The 16,252-nt window shown below is 50.9% G+C and overlaps 1 protein-coding gene across 1 annotated transcript; it reads left to right on the top strand.

The window, feature by feature from the left end:
• Positions 1 to 13,085: 13,085 nt before the first annotated feature.
• On the top strand, positions 13,086 to 15,721 carry LOC140716032 (myeloid-associated differentiation marker homolog). The gene has a single exon (XM_073028697.1). The coding sequence runs from the start codon at positions 13,088 to 13,090 to the stop codon at positions 14,075 to 14,077; it is 990 nt and encodes a 329-aa protein (XP_072884798.1). The 5' UTR covers positions 13,086 to 13,087; the 3' UTR covers positions 14,078 to 15,721.
• The last annotated feature ends 531 nt before the right edge of the window (positions 15,722 to 16,252 follow it).

Here is a 16,252-nt window from a genome sequence, read left to right as displayed (position 1 = left end):
GTCATCTATATCAAAGATCTGGATGATAATGTGATAAATTGGATCAGCAAATTTGCTGATGATACAAAGATTGGAGGTGTAGTGGACAGTGAGGAAGGTTTTCAAAGCTTGCAGAGGGATTTGGACCAGCTGGAAAAATGGGCTGAAAAATGGCAGATGGAGTTTCATACAGACAAGTGTGAGGTATTACACTTTGGAAGGGAAAACCAAGGCAGAACATACAAGGAAAATGGTAGGGCACTGAGGAGTGCAGTAGAACAGAGGGATCTGGGAATACAGATACAAAATTCCCTAAAAGTGGCGTCACAGGTAGATAGGGTCATAAAGAGAGCTTTTGGTACATTGGCCTTTATAAATCAGAGTATAAGAGTTTGGAATGTTATGGTGAGGTTGTACAAGGCATCGGTGAGGCTGAACTTGGAGTATTGTGTGCACCTAAAGGATATTAATAAGATTGAAAGAGTGCAGAGAAGGTTTACAAGGATGTTGCCGGGACTTGAGAGACTGAGTTACAGAGAAAGGTTGAATAGGTTAGGACTTTATTCCCAGGAGTGTAGAAGAATGAGGGGAGATTTGATAGTAGTATATAAAATTATGATGGGTACAGATAGAGTGACTGCAAGTGGGCTTTTTCCACTGAGGCTAGGGGAGAAAAAAACCAGAGGTCATGGGTTAAGGGTGAAGGGGGAAAAGTTTAAAGGGAACATTAGGGGGGGTTTCTTCACACAGAGAGTGGGAGTGTGGAATGAGCTGCCAGATGAAGTGAATGCGGGCTCACTTTTAACATTTAAGAAAAACTTGGACAGGTACATGGATGAGAGGGGTTTGGAGGGATATGGTCCGGGTGCAGGTCAGTGGGACGAGGCAGAAAAATGGTTCAGCACAGCCAAGAAGGGCCAAAAGGCCTGTTTTTGTGCTGTAATGTTCTATGACAGCCAGAGACTTTTTCCCAGGACAGAAATAGCTAATATGAGGTGACATCATTTTAAGTTGATTGAAGCAAGTACAGGGGTGATGTCAGAGCTAGTTTCTTTACATGGAGAGTAGTGAGTGAGCTGTCGGGTGATGGGAGAGGGAGATATACAGGACCTTTGAGAGGCGTAAATACATTAATGGATGATGGAAAAATGGAGGGTTATGTGGCAGGGAAGGGTTGGAATGATCTTGGAGTTAGTTCAGAGGTCGAGACAAACATCGTGGTCCGTACTGCGTTATGTTCCACCACGTTTGATGCTCAAATATCGCAGTAGTTCCTCCCCATTTTCCCGTAACTTTGCCAGTACTGGAAGGCCTGAGTTATCAGGAGACGCTGGCTTTATTCTTTGGAGCATAGAGGCAAACTTATAGAAATGTTTACATTTATGAGAGACAAAGGTGAACGGTGGTCAGTCTTTGCCCCAGGGTGATGGGGGTCCAAACGTAGGAGGCAGAGGTTTAGAGGGAGAGGGGGAAAGATTTAAAAGGTGCCTGAGCACTGACTTTTCCACTCCGAGGGTGGTGAGTATGGAGCGAGCTGCCAGAGGAGGTGGTTGAGGCAGGAGCAGTGGTGTCATTAAGCCTGGAGAGAAGGGGCTTGGGGGCAAATGGGGCCGAATGGAGGGAGGAAGCTGGGGCTAGCTGGGTGGGCACCGTTGTCGGCATGGATGGATTGGGCTCAATATGTGCTCGGTTGCCTGGGATTGTTTCGTTCAGCAGCAGTTTTTCTCTTCACACTTCTCATTATTTTTTGCCCAGCCATGGCCACATCGATGGGCCAGGGCAGAGCTGTCTTGGATCTTGGTGAGGGGGCATGTTTGGACGAGCTGGAGGATGTCCTAGGTTGCGCACCACAGGGGCAAACTGGGGTTTGTCAGGTGCCCCGTGGTTGCACTGTTTTGGCGGGCATCTCGACTTCAAAGTTTGTTTGCGACCATCCAGTTTTTTTTTCAGGTAGTAAAGCCAGGAGGAGCAAGGTGAGGTAATCGATCAGCTCTCTGCCAGGGAGGGGGTGCATGTTGGTGTTCCAGTTCTGGCACCATTCAGTATGTTTGCCATAGGAGTCAAGACTTTTCAAGTTGTAGAAAGGTTTTTGGGATTTGAGTCAGGAAGTTGGAGGACCGTTCTCGACGAGTTTACGAACTGGAACATTGTGGGAGATATTTTGGATAATGCATGTAAAATGTTGCTAAAACTGCTCTGCTAGGGATCTCTGGGGGTGATAGTCCACTCCATCGGACAGGTCTGGATTTTGGGGCTCCGGAGATTATTTTCATACAAGTATGGAGATGTGTGTTGATGATGTTTGAGTGAGCACTTCTCTCCCAGGTGTTCGGAGACTGGGAAACATAGTGCTAATCAGGTTTATCAAGTTAATGTGCATTAAGACCACCAGTAACTCCTCCCCTGGTAATATGAGTGTGGTCATAGAGTCGGAGAGCACTACAGCACAGAAAAAGGCCATTTGGCCCATCGATTCAAAGACGTCACACCTGACTACCTCCTTTCCATGGATGAGATGTCCCATAATACAATCTAGATGATGGAATTGCTGGTGTCATGGCCATTTGTGGACGATAGGTGGAGGGGCAGGTGGTGTTGAGGAAGCAGTGAGTCTGCAGAAGGACATAGGCAAATTGGGAGAATGGGCAAAGGAGGAGCTGATGGACAATAGACAGTAGGTGCAGGAGTAGGCCATTCGACCCTTTTAGCCAGCCCCGCCATTCAATGTGATCATGGCTGATCATACACAATCAGTACCCTGTTCCTGCCCTCTCCCCATATCCCTTGACCCTGCTATCTATAAGAGCTCTATCTAACTCTCTCTTGAATACATCCAGAGACTTGGCCTCCACTGCCTTCTGGGGCAGAGCATTCCACATATCCACCACTCTCTGGGTGAAAAAGTTTTTCCGCATCTCTGTTCTAAATGGCCTACCCCTTATTCTTAAACTGTGGCCTCTAGTTCTGGATTCACCCATCAGCGGGAACATGCTTCCTGCCTCCAGCGTGTCCAATATAAGATTTATATTGTAGCGGTGTGCTACACGCAGCGCTGAAATTACGACACGGAGTCGGTGAGCTACAGTTACAAAAAGATTTTATTCGAACTTCGCGGCCTCGCTTTAAAGCCTTCCTGATCCCGCCCTCCCCGGGCGAGAATGCTGTAGGGGGCGCGTATTCACAGTCCTGTCCCGCGCGCGGATGCTGTAGGGGGCACGTATTCACAGTCCCGTGTGGGCTTTTCCCCTTGCTGGTGAAGCAGACTTGGTGCCCTTTTGGGACTGGCCTTTGTGCCGGCGCGCTGGCTATTTGTGAGCCGGTTCGAGTGCGCTAGGAAGTGGGTCGCCACAATATGTCTCAATCAGATCCCCTCTCATCCTTCTAAATTCCAGTGTATACAAGCCCAGTCGCTCCAATCTTTCAACATATGACAGTCCCGCCATTCCGGGAATTAACCTTGTGAACCTACGCTGCACTCCCTCAATAGCAAGAATGTCCTTCGTCAAATTTGGGAGACCAAAACTGCACACAATACTCCAGGTGGGGTCTCACCAGGGCCCTGTACAGCTGCAGAAGGACCTCTTTACTCCTATACTCAATTCCTCTTGTTATAAAGGCCAGCATGCCATTAGCTTTCTTCACTGCCTGCTGTACCTGCATGCTTGCTTTCATTGACTGATGTACAAGAACTCCTAGATCTCGTTGTACTTCCCCTTTTCCTAACTTGATTCCATTTAGATAGTAATCTGCCTTCCTCACATTTAACCACATTAAACTGCATCTGCCATACATTTGCCCACTCACCCAACCTGTCCAAGTCACCCTGCATTCTCATAACATTTTCCTGACATTTCACACTGCCACCCAGCTTTGTGTCATCAGCAAATTTGCTAATGTTACTTTTAATCCCTTCATCTAAATCATTAATGTATATTGTAACATTAAAGTATATTGAACACTGTAGATTAGTGAATGGTCATGCACTTTGGTAGAAGGAATAAAGGTGTGGACCATTTTTCAAAGCAGGGAGAAAATTCTAAACTCAGAGGTGCAAAGAGAGTTGGCAGTCCTCGTGCAGGATCCCTTAAAGGATAACGAGCAGGCTGAGTCAGTGGTGCGGAAGGCAAATGCAATGCTAGTGTTCATGTTTTGAGAACCAGACGCACACGGATGGGATCAGGAAACTGCAAGGGGAAGGAGCCAGCCCACCCTTGACAGAATATAAAGGCAAGGATGTAATGCTGAGGAGTTACATCCACATTGGGATTTTGTGAGCAGTTTTGAAAGGATTTACTGGCATTGGACAAGGTCATGAGAATGATTCCAGAAATCATAGGGTTAACCCATGAGGAGACGTTGATGACTCTGAGCCTGTACTCACTAGAATTTAGAACAATGAGAGTGGATGTCATTGAAACCTACCAAATATTGAAATGCTCACACAGAGTGGATGTGGAGAGGATGTTTCCTATAGTGGGGGAGTCTAGGACCAGAGGGCACAGATAGAGTGGATGTGGAGAGGATGTTTCCTATAGTGGGGGAGTCTAGGACCAGAGGGCACAGAGTGGATGTGGAGAGGATGTTTCCTATAGTGGGGGAGTCTAGGACCAGAGGGCACAGAGTGGATGTGGAGAGGATGTTTCTCATGTGGGGGTGATCAGGACCAGAGGGCACAAAGTGGATGTGGAGAGGATGTTTCCTATGGTGGGGGTGTTCAGGACCAGAGGGCACAGAGTGGATGTGGAGAGGATGTTTCCTATGGTGGGGTGTTCAGGTCCAGAGGGCACAGAGTGGATGTGGAGAGGATGTTCCCTTTGGTGGGGTGTTCAGGTCCAGAGGGCACAGAGTGGATGTGGAGAGGATGTTTCCTATAGTGGGGGAGTCTAGGACCAGAGGGCACAGAGTGGATGTGGAGAGGATGTTTCTCATGTGGGGGTGATCAGGACCAGAGGGCACAAAGTGGATGTGGAGAGGATGTTTCCTATGGTGGGGGTGTTCAGGACCAGAGGGCACAGAGTGGATGTGGAGAGGATGTTTCCTATGGTGGGGTGTTCAGGACCAGAGGGCGCAGAGTGGATGTGGAGAGGATGTTTCCTCTGGTGGGGTGTTCAGGACCAGAGGGCACAGAGTGGATGTGGAGAGGATGTTCCCTTTGGTGGGGTGTTCAGGTCCAGAGGGCACAGAGTGGATTTGGAGAGGATGTTTCCTATGGAGGGGTGTTCAGGTCCAGAGGGCACAGAGTGGATGTGGAGAGGATGTTTCCTATAGTGGGGGAGTCTAGGACCAGAGGGCACAGAGTGGATGTGGAGAGGATGTTTCCTATGGTGGGGGTGTTCAGGACCAGAGGGCACAGAGTGGATGTGGAGAGGATGTTTCCTATGGTGGGGTGTTCAGGACCAGAGGGCACAGAGTGTATGTGGAGAGGATGTTTCCTATAGTGGGGGAGTCTAGAACCAGAGGACACGGATAGAGTGGATGTGGAGAGGATGTTTCCTATAGTGGGGGAGTCTAGGACCAGAGGACATGGATAGAGTGAATGTGGAGGGGACGTTTCCTATCGTGGGGGAGTCTAGGACCAGAGGACAAGGATAGAGTGGATGTGGAGAGGATGTTTCCTATAGTGGGGGAGTTTAGGACCAGAGGGCACAGATAGAGTGGATGTGAAGAGGATGTTTCCTATAGTGGGGGAGTTTAGGACCAGAGGGGACAGCCTCAGAAGAGAGGAACAGAGATAAGAAGGAATTTTCTTTCAGCCAGAGGGTGGTGAGTCTGGAATTCCTTAACAGACAGCTACGGAGCCAACATCATGGGGTACGTTTCTGGCAGGAGTTGATAGGTTCTTGATTGACAGGCTGCTAAGGGTTATGGTGAGAAGGGGAACAATTGGGACATAAACTAAAACAGCACAGATACAGATCCTTCGGCCCAGCCTCTCCATTCCAACCACAGCCCAAGTCTTCAATGTTCGGCCTATATGACCCGCACTTTCATGTACCCACCCTAGTGTTTCTTAAATGATACCTGCCTCAAACACAATATCTTCTTCCCCAATGTGTAAATGTCTAGTTAACGTCTGAGGGGAAAATTTCCAAGCAGATATTTTTACACAGAGAGGGGCGGATGCATGGCATGTGCTGCAAGTGATAGTAGGGCACGTAGGTACAATAGCAGTGTCTCTCCGGCTGACAGACAGACACATGGATGTGCAGAGAACGGGGGAGATGGACATTGTGTACGGGGAACGGAGGGAGATGGACATCGTGTACGGGGAACGGAGGGAGATGGACATCGTGTACGGGGAATGGAGGGAGATGGACATTGTGTACGGGGAATGGGGGGAGATGGACATCGTGTACGGGGAATGGGGGGAGATGGACATCGTGTACGGGGAACGGAGGGAGATGGACATTGTGTACGGGGAACGGAGGGAGATGGACATTGTGTACGGGGAATGGAGGGAGACGGACATTGTGTACGGGGAATGGAGGGAGACGGACATTATGTACGGTGAACGGAGGGAGACGGACATTGTGTACGGGGAACGGAGGGAGATGGACATTGTGTACGGGGAATGGAGGGAGACGGACGTTGTGTACGGGGAACGGAGGGAGACGGACATTGTGTACGGGGAACGGAGGGAGATGGACATTGTGTACGGGGAACGGAGAGAGATGGATATTGTGTACGGGGAACGGGGGGAGATGAATATTGTGTACGGGGAATGGGGGGAGATGGACATTCTGTACGGGGAATGGGGGGAGATGGACATTGTGTACGGGGAACGGAGGGAGATGGACATTATGTACGGGGAACGGAGGGAGATGGACATTATGTACGGGGAACAGAGGGAGATAGAAACATTGAAACATAGAAAACCTACAGCACAATACAGGCCAGACATGTCCTTCCCTTAGAAATTACTCGGCTTACCAATAGCCCTCTATTTTACTAAGCTCCATGTAGCTACCTAAAAGCCTCTTAAAAGACTCTATCGTATCCACCTCCACCACCGTTGCCGGCAGCCCATTCCACGCACTCACCACACTCTTAGTAAAAAACTTACCCCTGACATCTCCTCTGTACCTACTCCCCAGCACCTTAAATCTGTGTCCTCTTGTGGCAACCATTTCAGCCCTGGGAAAAAGCCTCTGACTATCCACATGATCAATGCCTCTGATCATCTTATACACCTCCATCAGGTCACCTCTCATCCTCCGTCGCTCCGAGGAGAAAAGGCCGAGTTCACTCAACCTATTCTCACAAGGCATGCTCCCCAATCCAAGCAACATCCTCATAAATCTCCTCTGCACCCTTTCTATGGCTTCCACATCCTTCCTGTAGTGAGGCGACCAGAACTGAGCACAGTACTCCAAGTGGGGTCCTATATAGCTGCAACATTACCTCTCGGCTCCTAAACTCAATCCCACGATTGACAAAGGCCAATGCACCGTATCCCTTCTTAACCACAGAGTCAACCTGCACAGCAGCTTTGAGCATCTAATGGACTCGGAACCCAAGATCCCTCTGATCCTCCACTCTGCCAAGAGTCTTACCATTAGTACTATATTCTGCCTTCACAATGGACCTACCAAAATCAACCACTTCACACTGAAAAACACAAAATGCTGGCAGAACTCAGCAGGCCAGACAGCACCTGTGGGAGGAGGTAGTGACGACGTTTCAGGCCGAAACCCTTCATCAGGAGTGAAGTAACATGGGATGGTCGAGGGGGGATAAGAAGTGGGGGGAGGGATAAAGTAGAGAGCTGGGAAGTGATAGGCTGGAGGGAAATGGGCTAGGGGGGAAGGTGGAGAATTATGGGAAATAAAAGAGAAAGAAAGGTAGGGCTGGGGGGAGATTATCGTGAGGGGGGAAAAAAGAGAGAACCAGACTGAAATAATAGATAGGAATGGGGGTAAAGGGGGGCAGGGGTATCAACGGAGGTCTGTGAGTTGAATGTTCATGCCGGCAGGAAGGAGGCTACCTAGGCGGGAGATAAGGTATTGCTCCATCGACCTGCGTGTGGCCTCATCTTGACGGTAGAGGAGGCCATGGACAGACATGTTGGAGTGGGAGTGGTCTGTGGAATTGAAGTGTGTGGCCACTGCTGGAGGACCGAGCGCCGGTGTTCGGCGAAACGGTCTCCCAGTCTGCGGCGGGTCTCCCCAATGTATAAGCGGCCACATCGGGAGCACCGGATACAGTATATCACCCCAGTTGACTCACAGGTGAAGTGGTGCCTCACCTGAAAGGACTGTCTGGGGCCTGGGATGGTGGTGAGGGAAGAAGTGTAGCACTTCTTCCGTTTGCAGGGACGAGTGCCCGGAGGGAGGTCAGTGGGGAGGGATGGGGGGGATGAATGGACAGGGGAGTCGCGTAGGGAGCGATCCCTGCGGAAAGCCGAGAGTGGGGGGGAGGGGAAGATGTAGCTGGTGGTGGGATCACGTAGGAGGTGGCGGAAGTTACGGAGGATTATACGTTGGACCTGTGGGGTGATAGGTGAGGACCGGGGGACTCTATCCCTGGTGGGCTAGCGGGGGGATGGGGTGAGGGCAGAGGTGCGTGAAATACGGGAGACGCGATGGAGGGCAGAGTTGATAGTGGTCCAGTGATCCAGACCGTTTCGCCGAACACCGGCACTCAGTCCTCCAGCAGTGGCGGGATCTCCCTGTGGCCACACACTTCAATTCCACAGACCACTCCCACTCCGACATGTCTGTCCATGGCCTCCTCTACCGTCAAGATGAGGCCACACGCAGGTCGATGGAGCAATACCTTATCTCCCACCTAGGTAGTCTCCTACCTGCCGGCATGAACATCCAACTCACAGACCTCCGTTGATACCCCTGCCCCCCTCTTACCCCATCCCTATCTATAATTTTAGTCTGGTTCTCTTTCTCTCTCTTTTTCCCCCCTCACTATAATCTCCCCCCAGCCATACCTTTCTTTCTCTTTTATTTCCCATAATTCTCCACCTTCCCCCTAGCCCATTTCCCTCCAGCCTATCACTTCCTAGCTCTCTACTTTATCCCTCCCCCCCCTTCTTATCCCCCCTCGACCATCCCATGTTACTTCACTCCTGATGAAGGGTTTCGGCCTGAAACGTCGTCACTACCTCCTCCCACAGATGCTGTCTGGCCTGCTGAGTTCTGCCAGCATTTTGTGTTTTTATTTATTTCCAGCATCTGCAGATTCACTTGTGTTGCACTTCACACTTATCTGGGTTGAACTCCATCTGCCACTTCTCAGCCCAGTTCTGCATCAATGTCCCGCTGTAACCTCTGACAGTCCCGCCACACTATCCACAACACCTCCAACCTTTGTATCATCAGCAAACTTACTAACCCATCCCTCCACTTCCTCATCCAGGTCATTTATAAAAATCACAAAGAGTAAGGGTCCCAGAACAGATCCCTGAGGCACACCACAGGTCACCGACCTCCATGCAGAATATGACCCGTCTACAACCACTCTTTGCCTCCTGTAAGCAAGCCAGTTCTCAATCCACAAAGCAATGTCCCTTTGGATCCCAAGGCTCCTTACTTTCTCAGTAAGCCTTGCATGGGGTACCTTATCAAATACCTTTTTGAAATCCATATACACTACATCCACTGTTCTTCCTTCATCAATGTGTTTAGTCACATCCTCAAAAAATTCAGTCAGGATTGTAAGGCACAACCTGCCCTTGACAAAGCCATGCTGACTACTCCTAATCATATTATACCTCTCCAAATGTTCATAAATCCTGCTTCTCAGGATCTTCTCCATCAACTTACCAACCACTGAAGTAAGACTCTCTGGTCTATAATTTCCAGGGCTATCTCTACCCCCTTTCTTCAATAAAGGAACAACATCTGCAACCCTCCAATCCTCCGGAATCTCTCCCATCCCCATTGATGATGCAAAGATCATCAACAGAGGCTCAGCAATCTCCTCCTTCGCCTCCCACAGTAGCTGGGGTACATTTCATCCAGTCCTGGCAACTTATCCAACTTCCTCTTTCTTAATATCTACATGTTCAAGCTTTTCAGTCTGCTGCAAGTCATCACTACAGTCACTAAGATCCTTTTCCATAGTGAATACTAAAGTAAAGTATTCATTAAGTACCTCTGCTATTTCCTCCGGTTCCATTCACACTTTTCCACTGTCACACTTGATAGGTCCTATTCTGTCACGTCTCATCCTCTTGCTCTTCACATACTTGTAGAATTCCTTGGGGTTTTCCTTAATCCTGTCCACCAAGGCCTTCTCATGGCCCCTCCTGGCTCTCCTAATTTCCTTCTTAAGCTCCTTCCTGTTAGCCTTATAATCCTCTGGATCTCTAACATTACCTAGCTCTCTGAAACTTTTGTAAGCTTTTCCTTTCTCCTTGACTAAATTTATTATAGCCTTTGTACATCATAGTTCCTGTACCCTACCATACCTTCCCTGTCTCATTGGAACATACCTATACAGAGCTCTACACAAATAACCCCTGAATATTTGCCACATTTCTTCCACACATTTCCCTGAGAACAGCTGTTCCCAATTTAAGCTTCCAATTTCCTGCCTGATAGCCTCATAATTCCCCTTTCTCCACTTAAAAGCTTTTCTAACTTGTCTGTTCCTATCCCTCTCCAATGCTATTGTAAAAGAGATAGAGTTGTGATCATTATCTCCAAAATGCTCTCCCACTGAGAGATCTGACACCTGACCAGATTCATTTCCCAATACCAGATCAAGTACAGTCTCTCCTCTTATGGGCTTATCAAGAAACCTTCCTGAACACACCTAACAAATTCCACCCCATCTAAACCCCTCACTCTAGGGAGATGCCAATCAATATTTGGGGAATTAAAATCTCCCATCACAACAACTCTTATTATTACACTTTTCCAGGATCTGTTTCCCTAACTGCTCCTCGATATCCCTGTTACTATTATGCGGTCTATAAAAAAACACCCAGTAAAGTTATTGACCCCTTCCTGTTCCTAACCTCCACACACAGGGACCCCGTAGACAATCCCTCCATGGCGTCCACCTTTTCTGCAGCCATGACACTATCTCTGATCAACATTTCTACGCCCCCACCACTTTTGCCTCCCTCCCTGTCCTTTCTGAAACATCTAAAACGCGGCACTTGGAGTAACCAATCTTGTCCCTGAGCCATCCAAGTCTCTGTAACGGCCACAACGTCATATCTTCAAATACTGATCCACGCTCTAAGCTCATCAGCTTTGTTCACAACACTCCTTGCATTAAAATATATACATCTCAAACCATCGGATGAGTGCGTCCCTTTTCTATCATCTGCCTATCCTCCCTCTCGCATTGTCTACAAGCTTTCTCTATTTGTGAGCTGGACATTGTGTACGGGGAACAGAGGGAGATGGACATTGTGTACGGGGAACAGAGGGAGATGGACATTGTGTACGGGGAATGGAGGGAGATGGACATTGTGCACGGGGAACAGAGGGAGATGGACATTGTGTACGGGAAATGGAGGGAGATGGACATTGTGTACGGGGAAATGGAGGGAGATGGACATAATATAGGGGACTTGAGGGACATGGATATTGTATGTGGGATACGGAGGGAGATCGACATCCTGTACGAGAATCCGAGGGAGATGGACATTGTGTACGGGGAACGGAGAGAGATGGACATTGTGTACGGGGAAATGGAGGGAGATGGTCATTGTGTACGCAGAAACGGAGGGAGATGGTCATTGTGTATAGGGAGCGGAGGGAGATGGACATTGTGTACGCGGAAACGGAGGGTGATGGTCATTGTGTATGGGGAACAGATGGAGGTGGACATTGTATATGTGGAACAGAGGGAAATTGACTTTGTATATGTGGAATGGAGGGAGATGGACATTGTATATGGGGACCGGTGGGAAATCGGATTTGTGTACGGGGAACAGAGGGAGATGGTGCAATGGTGGGAAACTTTGTCACATGGTGCAGGCAGAATCATCTGCAGCTTAATGTGAAAAAGACTAAGGAGCTGGTGGTGGACCTGAGGAGGGCTAAGGCACCGGTGACCAGTTTCCATCCAAGGAGTCAGTGTGGACCTGGTGGAGGATTACAAATACCTGGGGATACGAATTGACAATAAACTGGACTGGTCAAAGAACACTGAGGCTGTCTACAAGAAGGGTCAGAGCCGTCTCTATTTCCTGAGGAGACTGAGGTCCTTTAACATCTGCCGGACGATGCTGAGGATGTTCTACGAGGCTGTGGTGGCCAGTGCTATCATGTTTGCTGTTGTGTGCTGGGGCAGCAGGCTGAGGGTAGCAGACACCAACAGAATCAACAAACTCATTTGTAAGGCCAGTGATGTTGTGGGGGTGGAACTGGACTCTCTGACGGTGGTGTCTGAAAAGAGGATGCTGTCCAAGTTGCATGTCATCTTGGACAATGACTCCCATCCACTCCATAATGTACTGGTTAGGCACAGGAGTACATTCAGCCAGAGACTCATTCCACCGAGATGCAACACTGAGCGTCATAGGATGTCATTCCTACCTGTGGCCATCAAACTTTACAACTCCTCCCTCGGAGTGTCAGACACCCTCAGCCAATAGGCTGGTCCTGGACTTATTTCCACTTGGCATGATTAACTTATTATTATTTAATTATTTATGGTTTTATATTGACATATTTCTTCACTATTCTTGGTTGGTGCAGCTGTAACAAAACAATTTCCCTCGGGATCAATAAAGTATGTCTGTCTGTCTGAACACTATGTAGGCAGAAGGGATTCGTTTAGTCCAGTGGTCCCGAACCTCCAGCCCGTGGACCAATTTGCCTCTGATCTGGGCCAACATTTACGTGCCAGCCGGCACCTAATTAATTAGCTTGTTTATTTCGGCTTTTCTCTTAAAGATGTGCTGGGTGCCCTCTGGCTATGTCTGCACCCTCGCAAGCTGCAGGCTTGGTATCGGTCCGCGGGCCAGAGGTTGATTAAGTTTGTTTGGCACAAAATTGTGGGTTGAATTGCCTGCTCCTGTGCTGAACCTTTCTGTGTCCTATGGTCTATGTATATGGTGAGACTCTTTCCCCCCCTCTCCAGATTTCCCCCACAATAACTGCTCTCTACTCCCCCCCCCCCAGAAGGAAGGCCAATGCTGTGTGTTCTACCCACAATTTTCCCTCACATTTACAAAGTCTCTGTTATATGGTGTGACTCCCTCCTTACTTTCCCTCGGACTAACTCACTCCCCTCTTTGTCTCCCCCCAGGACGATGGCAGTGGTGAACCTGCAGGCCCTGAACTCACGGCTGGGCTACGCGCGTCTGGCAGCCCTCTTCATGACCTGCCTGGCCTTCAGCCTGGTGGTGCACTCCAGAGTCTGGTGGGGCCAGTTTGGTAGCTGGTGCCTCTTTGCCTGGTGCTTCTCATTTGCCACCATCGCCCTGGTGCTGCTGCTCGAGGTAGCAGGCCTGACGTCCAAGGCCCCCGTCTCCTGGCGGGAGGCTCCAGTCGCCCTGGCTGCCTTCTCGGGCCTGCTGTGCCTCTCGGCCTCCATCATCTACCCAGTCCGCTTCGTCAACCAGGACAGCAGGCAGCAGGAGTACACGGTCACCGCCACAGTTGCCTCCTGCCTGGCGACAGTGGCCTACGCGGTGCAGGTCTGGCTGAGCAAGGCCAGGCCGGGGGAGGTGACCGGTTACCTGGCGACTGTGCCCGGTCTGCTGAAGGTGGTGGAGGCCTTCGCCGCAGGAGTCATCTTTGCCTTTGTGGGGAACACGTCCTACGATAGATACCCGGCCTTGCAGTGGTGCCTGGCTGTGTACTGCATTTGCTTCATCCTGGCTGCCCTGCTGATCCTCCTCTTCCTGACTGGCCGTTCCTCCTGGCTCCCCACGCCGCTGGAGCGCTGGCTGGGGGCCTACGCACTGCTGGGCGTCCTGCTGTACGCCACTGCCACCATCCTCTGGCCACTCTTCTGCTTTGACCGCCGCTACGGCCACAGCAGCCGACCGTCCGGCTGCGGACGAGGCTGCTATTGGGACAACCAGGTGGCCGTGGCCGTGCTGACGGCCTTCAACCTGTTGGTCTATGTGGCTGACCTGATCCACTCAGGCAGGCTGGTCTTCATTAGGACCCACTGAGGGGCAGCAGGGGGTAGAGAAGGTGGGGAGGGAGGGGGGTGGAGGGGAATGCATGTAACCATGTTTCGATGGTGTGGAGGGAGTTTCACTCTGTGTCTGACCCCGGGAGTGTGTGATGGGACGGTGTGGGGGGAGATTCACTCTGTCTGACCTCGGGAGTGTGTGATGGGACAGTGTGGAGGGAGATTCACTCTTTGTCTGACCCTGGGAGTGTGTGATGGGACGGTGTGGAGGGAGTTTCACTCTGTGTCTGACCCCGGGAGTGTATGATGGGACGGTGTGGAGGGAGTTTCACTCTGTGTCTGACCCCGGGAGTGTGTGATGGGACGGTGTGGAGGGAGATTCACTCTGTGTCTGACCCCGGGTGTGTGTGATGGGACGGTGTGGGGGGAGATTCACTCTGTGTCTGACCCCGGGAGTGTGTGATGGGACGGTGTGGAGGGAGCTTCACTCTGTGTCTGACCCCGGGAGTGTGTGATGGGACGGTGTGGAGGGAGCTTCACTCTGTGTCTGACCCCGGGAGTGTGTGATGGGACGGTGTGGAGGGAGATTCACTCTGTGTCTGACCCCGGGTGTGTGTCATGGGACGGTGTGGAGGGAGCTTCACTCTGTGTCTGACCCCGGGAGTGTGTGATGGGACGGTGTGGAGGGAGATTCACTCTGCGTCTGACCCCGGGAGTGTGTGATGGGACGGTGTGGAGGGAGATTCACTCTGTGTCTGACCCCGGGAGTGTGTGATGGGATGGTGTGGAGGGGGTTTCACTCTGTGTCTGACCCCGGGAGTGTGTGATGGGACGGTGTGGAGGGAGATTCACTCTGTGTCTGACCCCGGGAGTGTGTGATGGGACGGTGTGGAGGGAGCTTCACCCTGTCTGTGTCTGACCCCGGGAGTGTGTGATGGGACGGTGTGGAGGGAGATTCACTCTGTGTCTGACCCCGGGAGTGTGTGATGGGACGGTGTGGAGGGAGATTCACTCTGTGTCTGACCCCGGGAGTGTGTGATGGGACGGTGTGGAGGGGGTTTCACTCCGTGTCTTACCCCGGGAGTGTGTGATGGGACAGTGTGGAGGGAGATTCACTCTGTGTCTGACCCCGGGAGTGTGTGATGGGACGGTGTGGAGGGAGATTCACTCTGTGTCTGACCCCGGGAGTGTGTGATGGGATGGTGTGGAGGGGGTTTCACTCTGTGTCTGACCCCGGGAGTGTGTGATGGGACGGTGTGGAGGGAGTTTCACTCCGTGTCTGACCCCGGGAGTGTGTGATGGGACGGTGTGGAGGGAGATTCACTCTGTGTCAGACCCCGGGAGTGTGTGATGGGACGGTGTGGAGGGAGATTCACTCTGTGTCTGACCCCGGGAGTGTGTGATGGGACAGTGGGGAGGGAGTTTCACTCCGTGTCTGACCCCGGGAGTGTGTGATGGGACAGTGGGGAGGGAGATTCACTCTGTGTCAGACCCCGGGAGTGTGTGATGGGACGGTGTGGAGGGAGATTAACACCGTGTCTGACCCCGGGAGTGGGTGATGGGACTGTGTGGGTGGGTTTGGAGTATGTCCATGTGAGATGGTCTGTATAACTTTTGTATCACTGTTTGTGAACTTATGACTCACTTTGTTATTCTGTAATTAAAAAAAACTTTGCTTACATCACAGTGTTGAACTTCCTGAAAGATTTCTGTCACCAAAAGATGGAAACCCACACACAGACCCACAATTCTGCCAACGGACTCCTGGGAAATGTAAACGCTTTGCATAACTTCCCCATTGTGGCCCACTTCACCTGCTCATCACTCTCTCCTCTCTAATCCCACTGTCCCACTCTCTCCCCACAGCCCTGTGTCAGTCCCCAAACTAATCCCACTGTACCACTCTCACCCACAGTCCCGTGTTAGTCCCCAAACTATTCCCACTGCCCCACACTCCCCACAGCCCTGTGTCGGACCCCAGACTAATCCCACTGTCCCACTCTCTCCCACAGCCCTGTGTCAGTCCCCAAACTAATCCCACTGTCCCACTCTCTCCCCACAGCCCTGTGTCAGTCCCCAAACTAATCCCACTGTACCACTCTCACCCACAGCCCTGTGTCAGTCCCCAAACTAATCCCACTGTCCCACTCTCTCCCCACAGCCCTGTGTCAGTCCCCAAACTAATCCCACTGTCCCATTCTCTCCCCACAGC

Source organism: Hemitrygon akajei, chromosome 24, assembly GCF_048418815.1.
Source record: "Hemitrygon akajei chromosome 24, sHemAka1.3, whole genome shotgun sequence".
Lineage (NCBI taxonomy): Eukaryota > Metazoa > Chordata > Chondrichthyes > Myliobatiformes > Dasyatidae > Hemitrygon > Hemitrygon akajei.
The sequence above is the reverse complement of the archived record's forward strand: the minus strand, read 5'-3'. Positions and strand labels throughout refer to the sequence as shown.

What these genes read in the sequence shown, in the direction of transcription:
- LOC140716032 (XM_073028697.1), top strand. Translation starts at nt 13,088, where the DNA reads ATGCTGTGTGTTCTACCCACAATTTTCCCTCACATTTACAAAGTCTCT.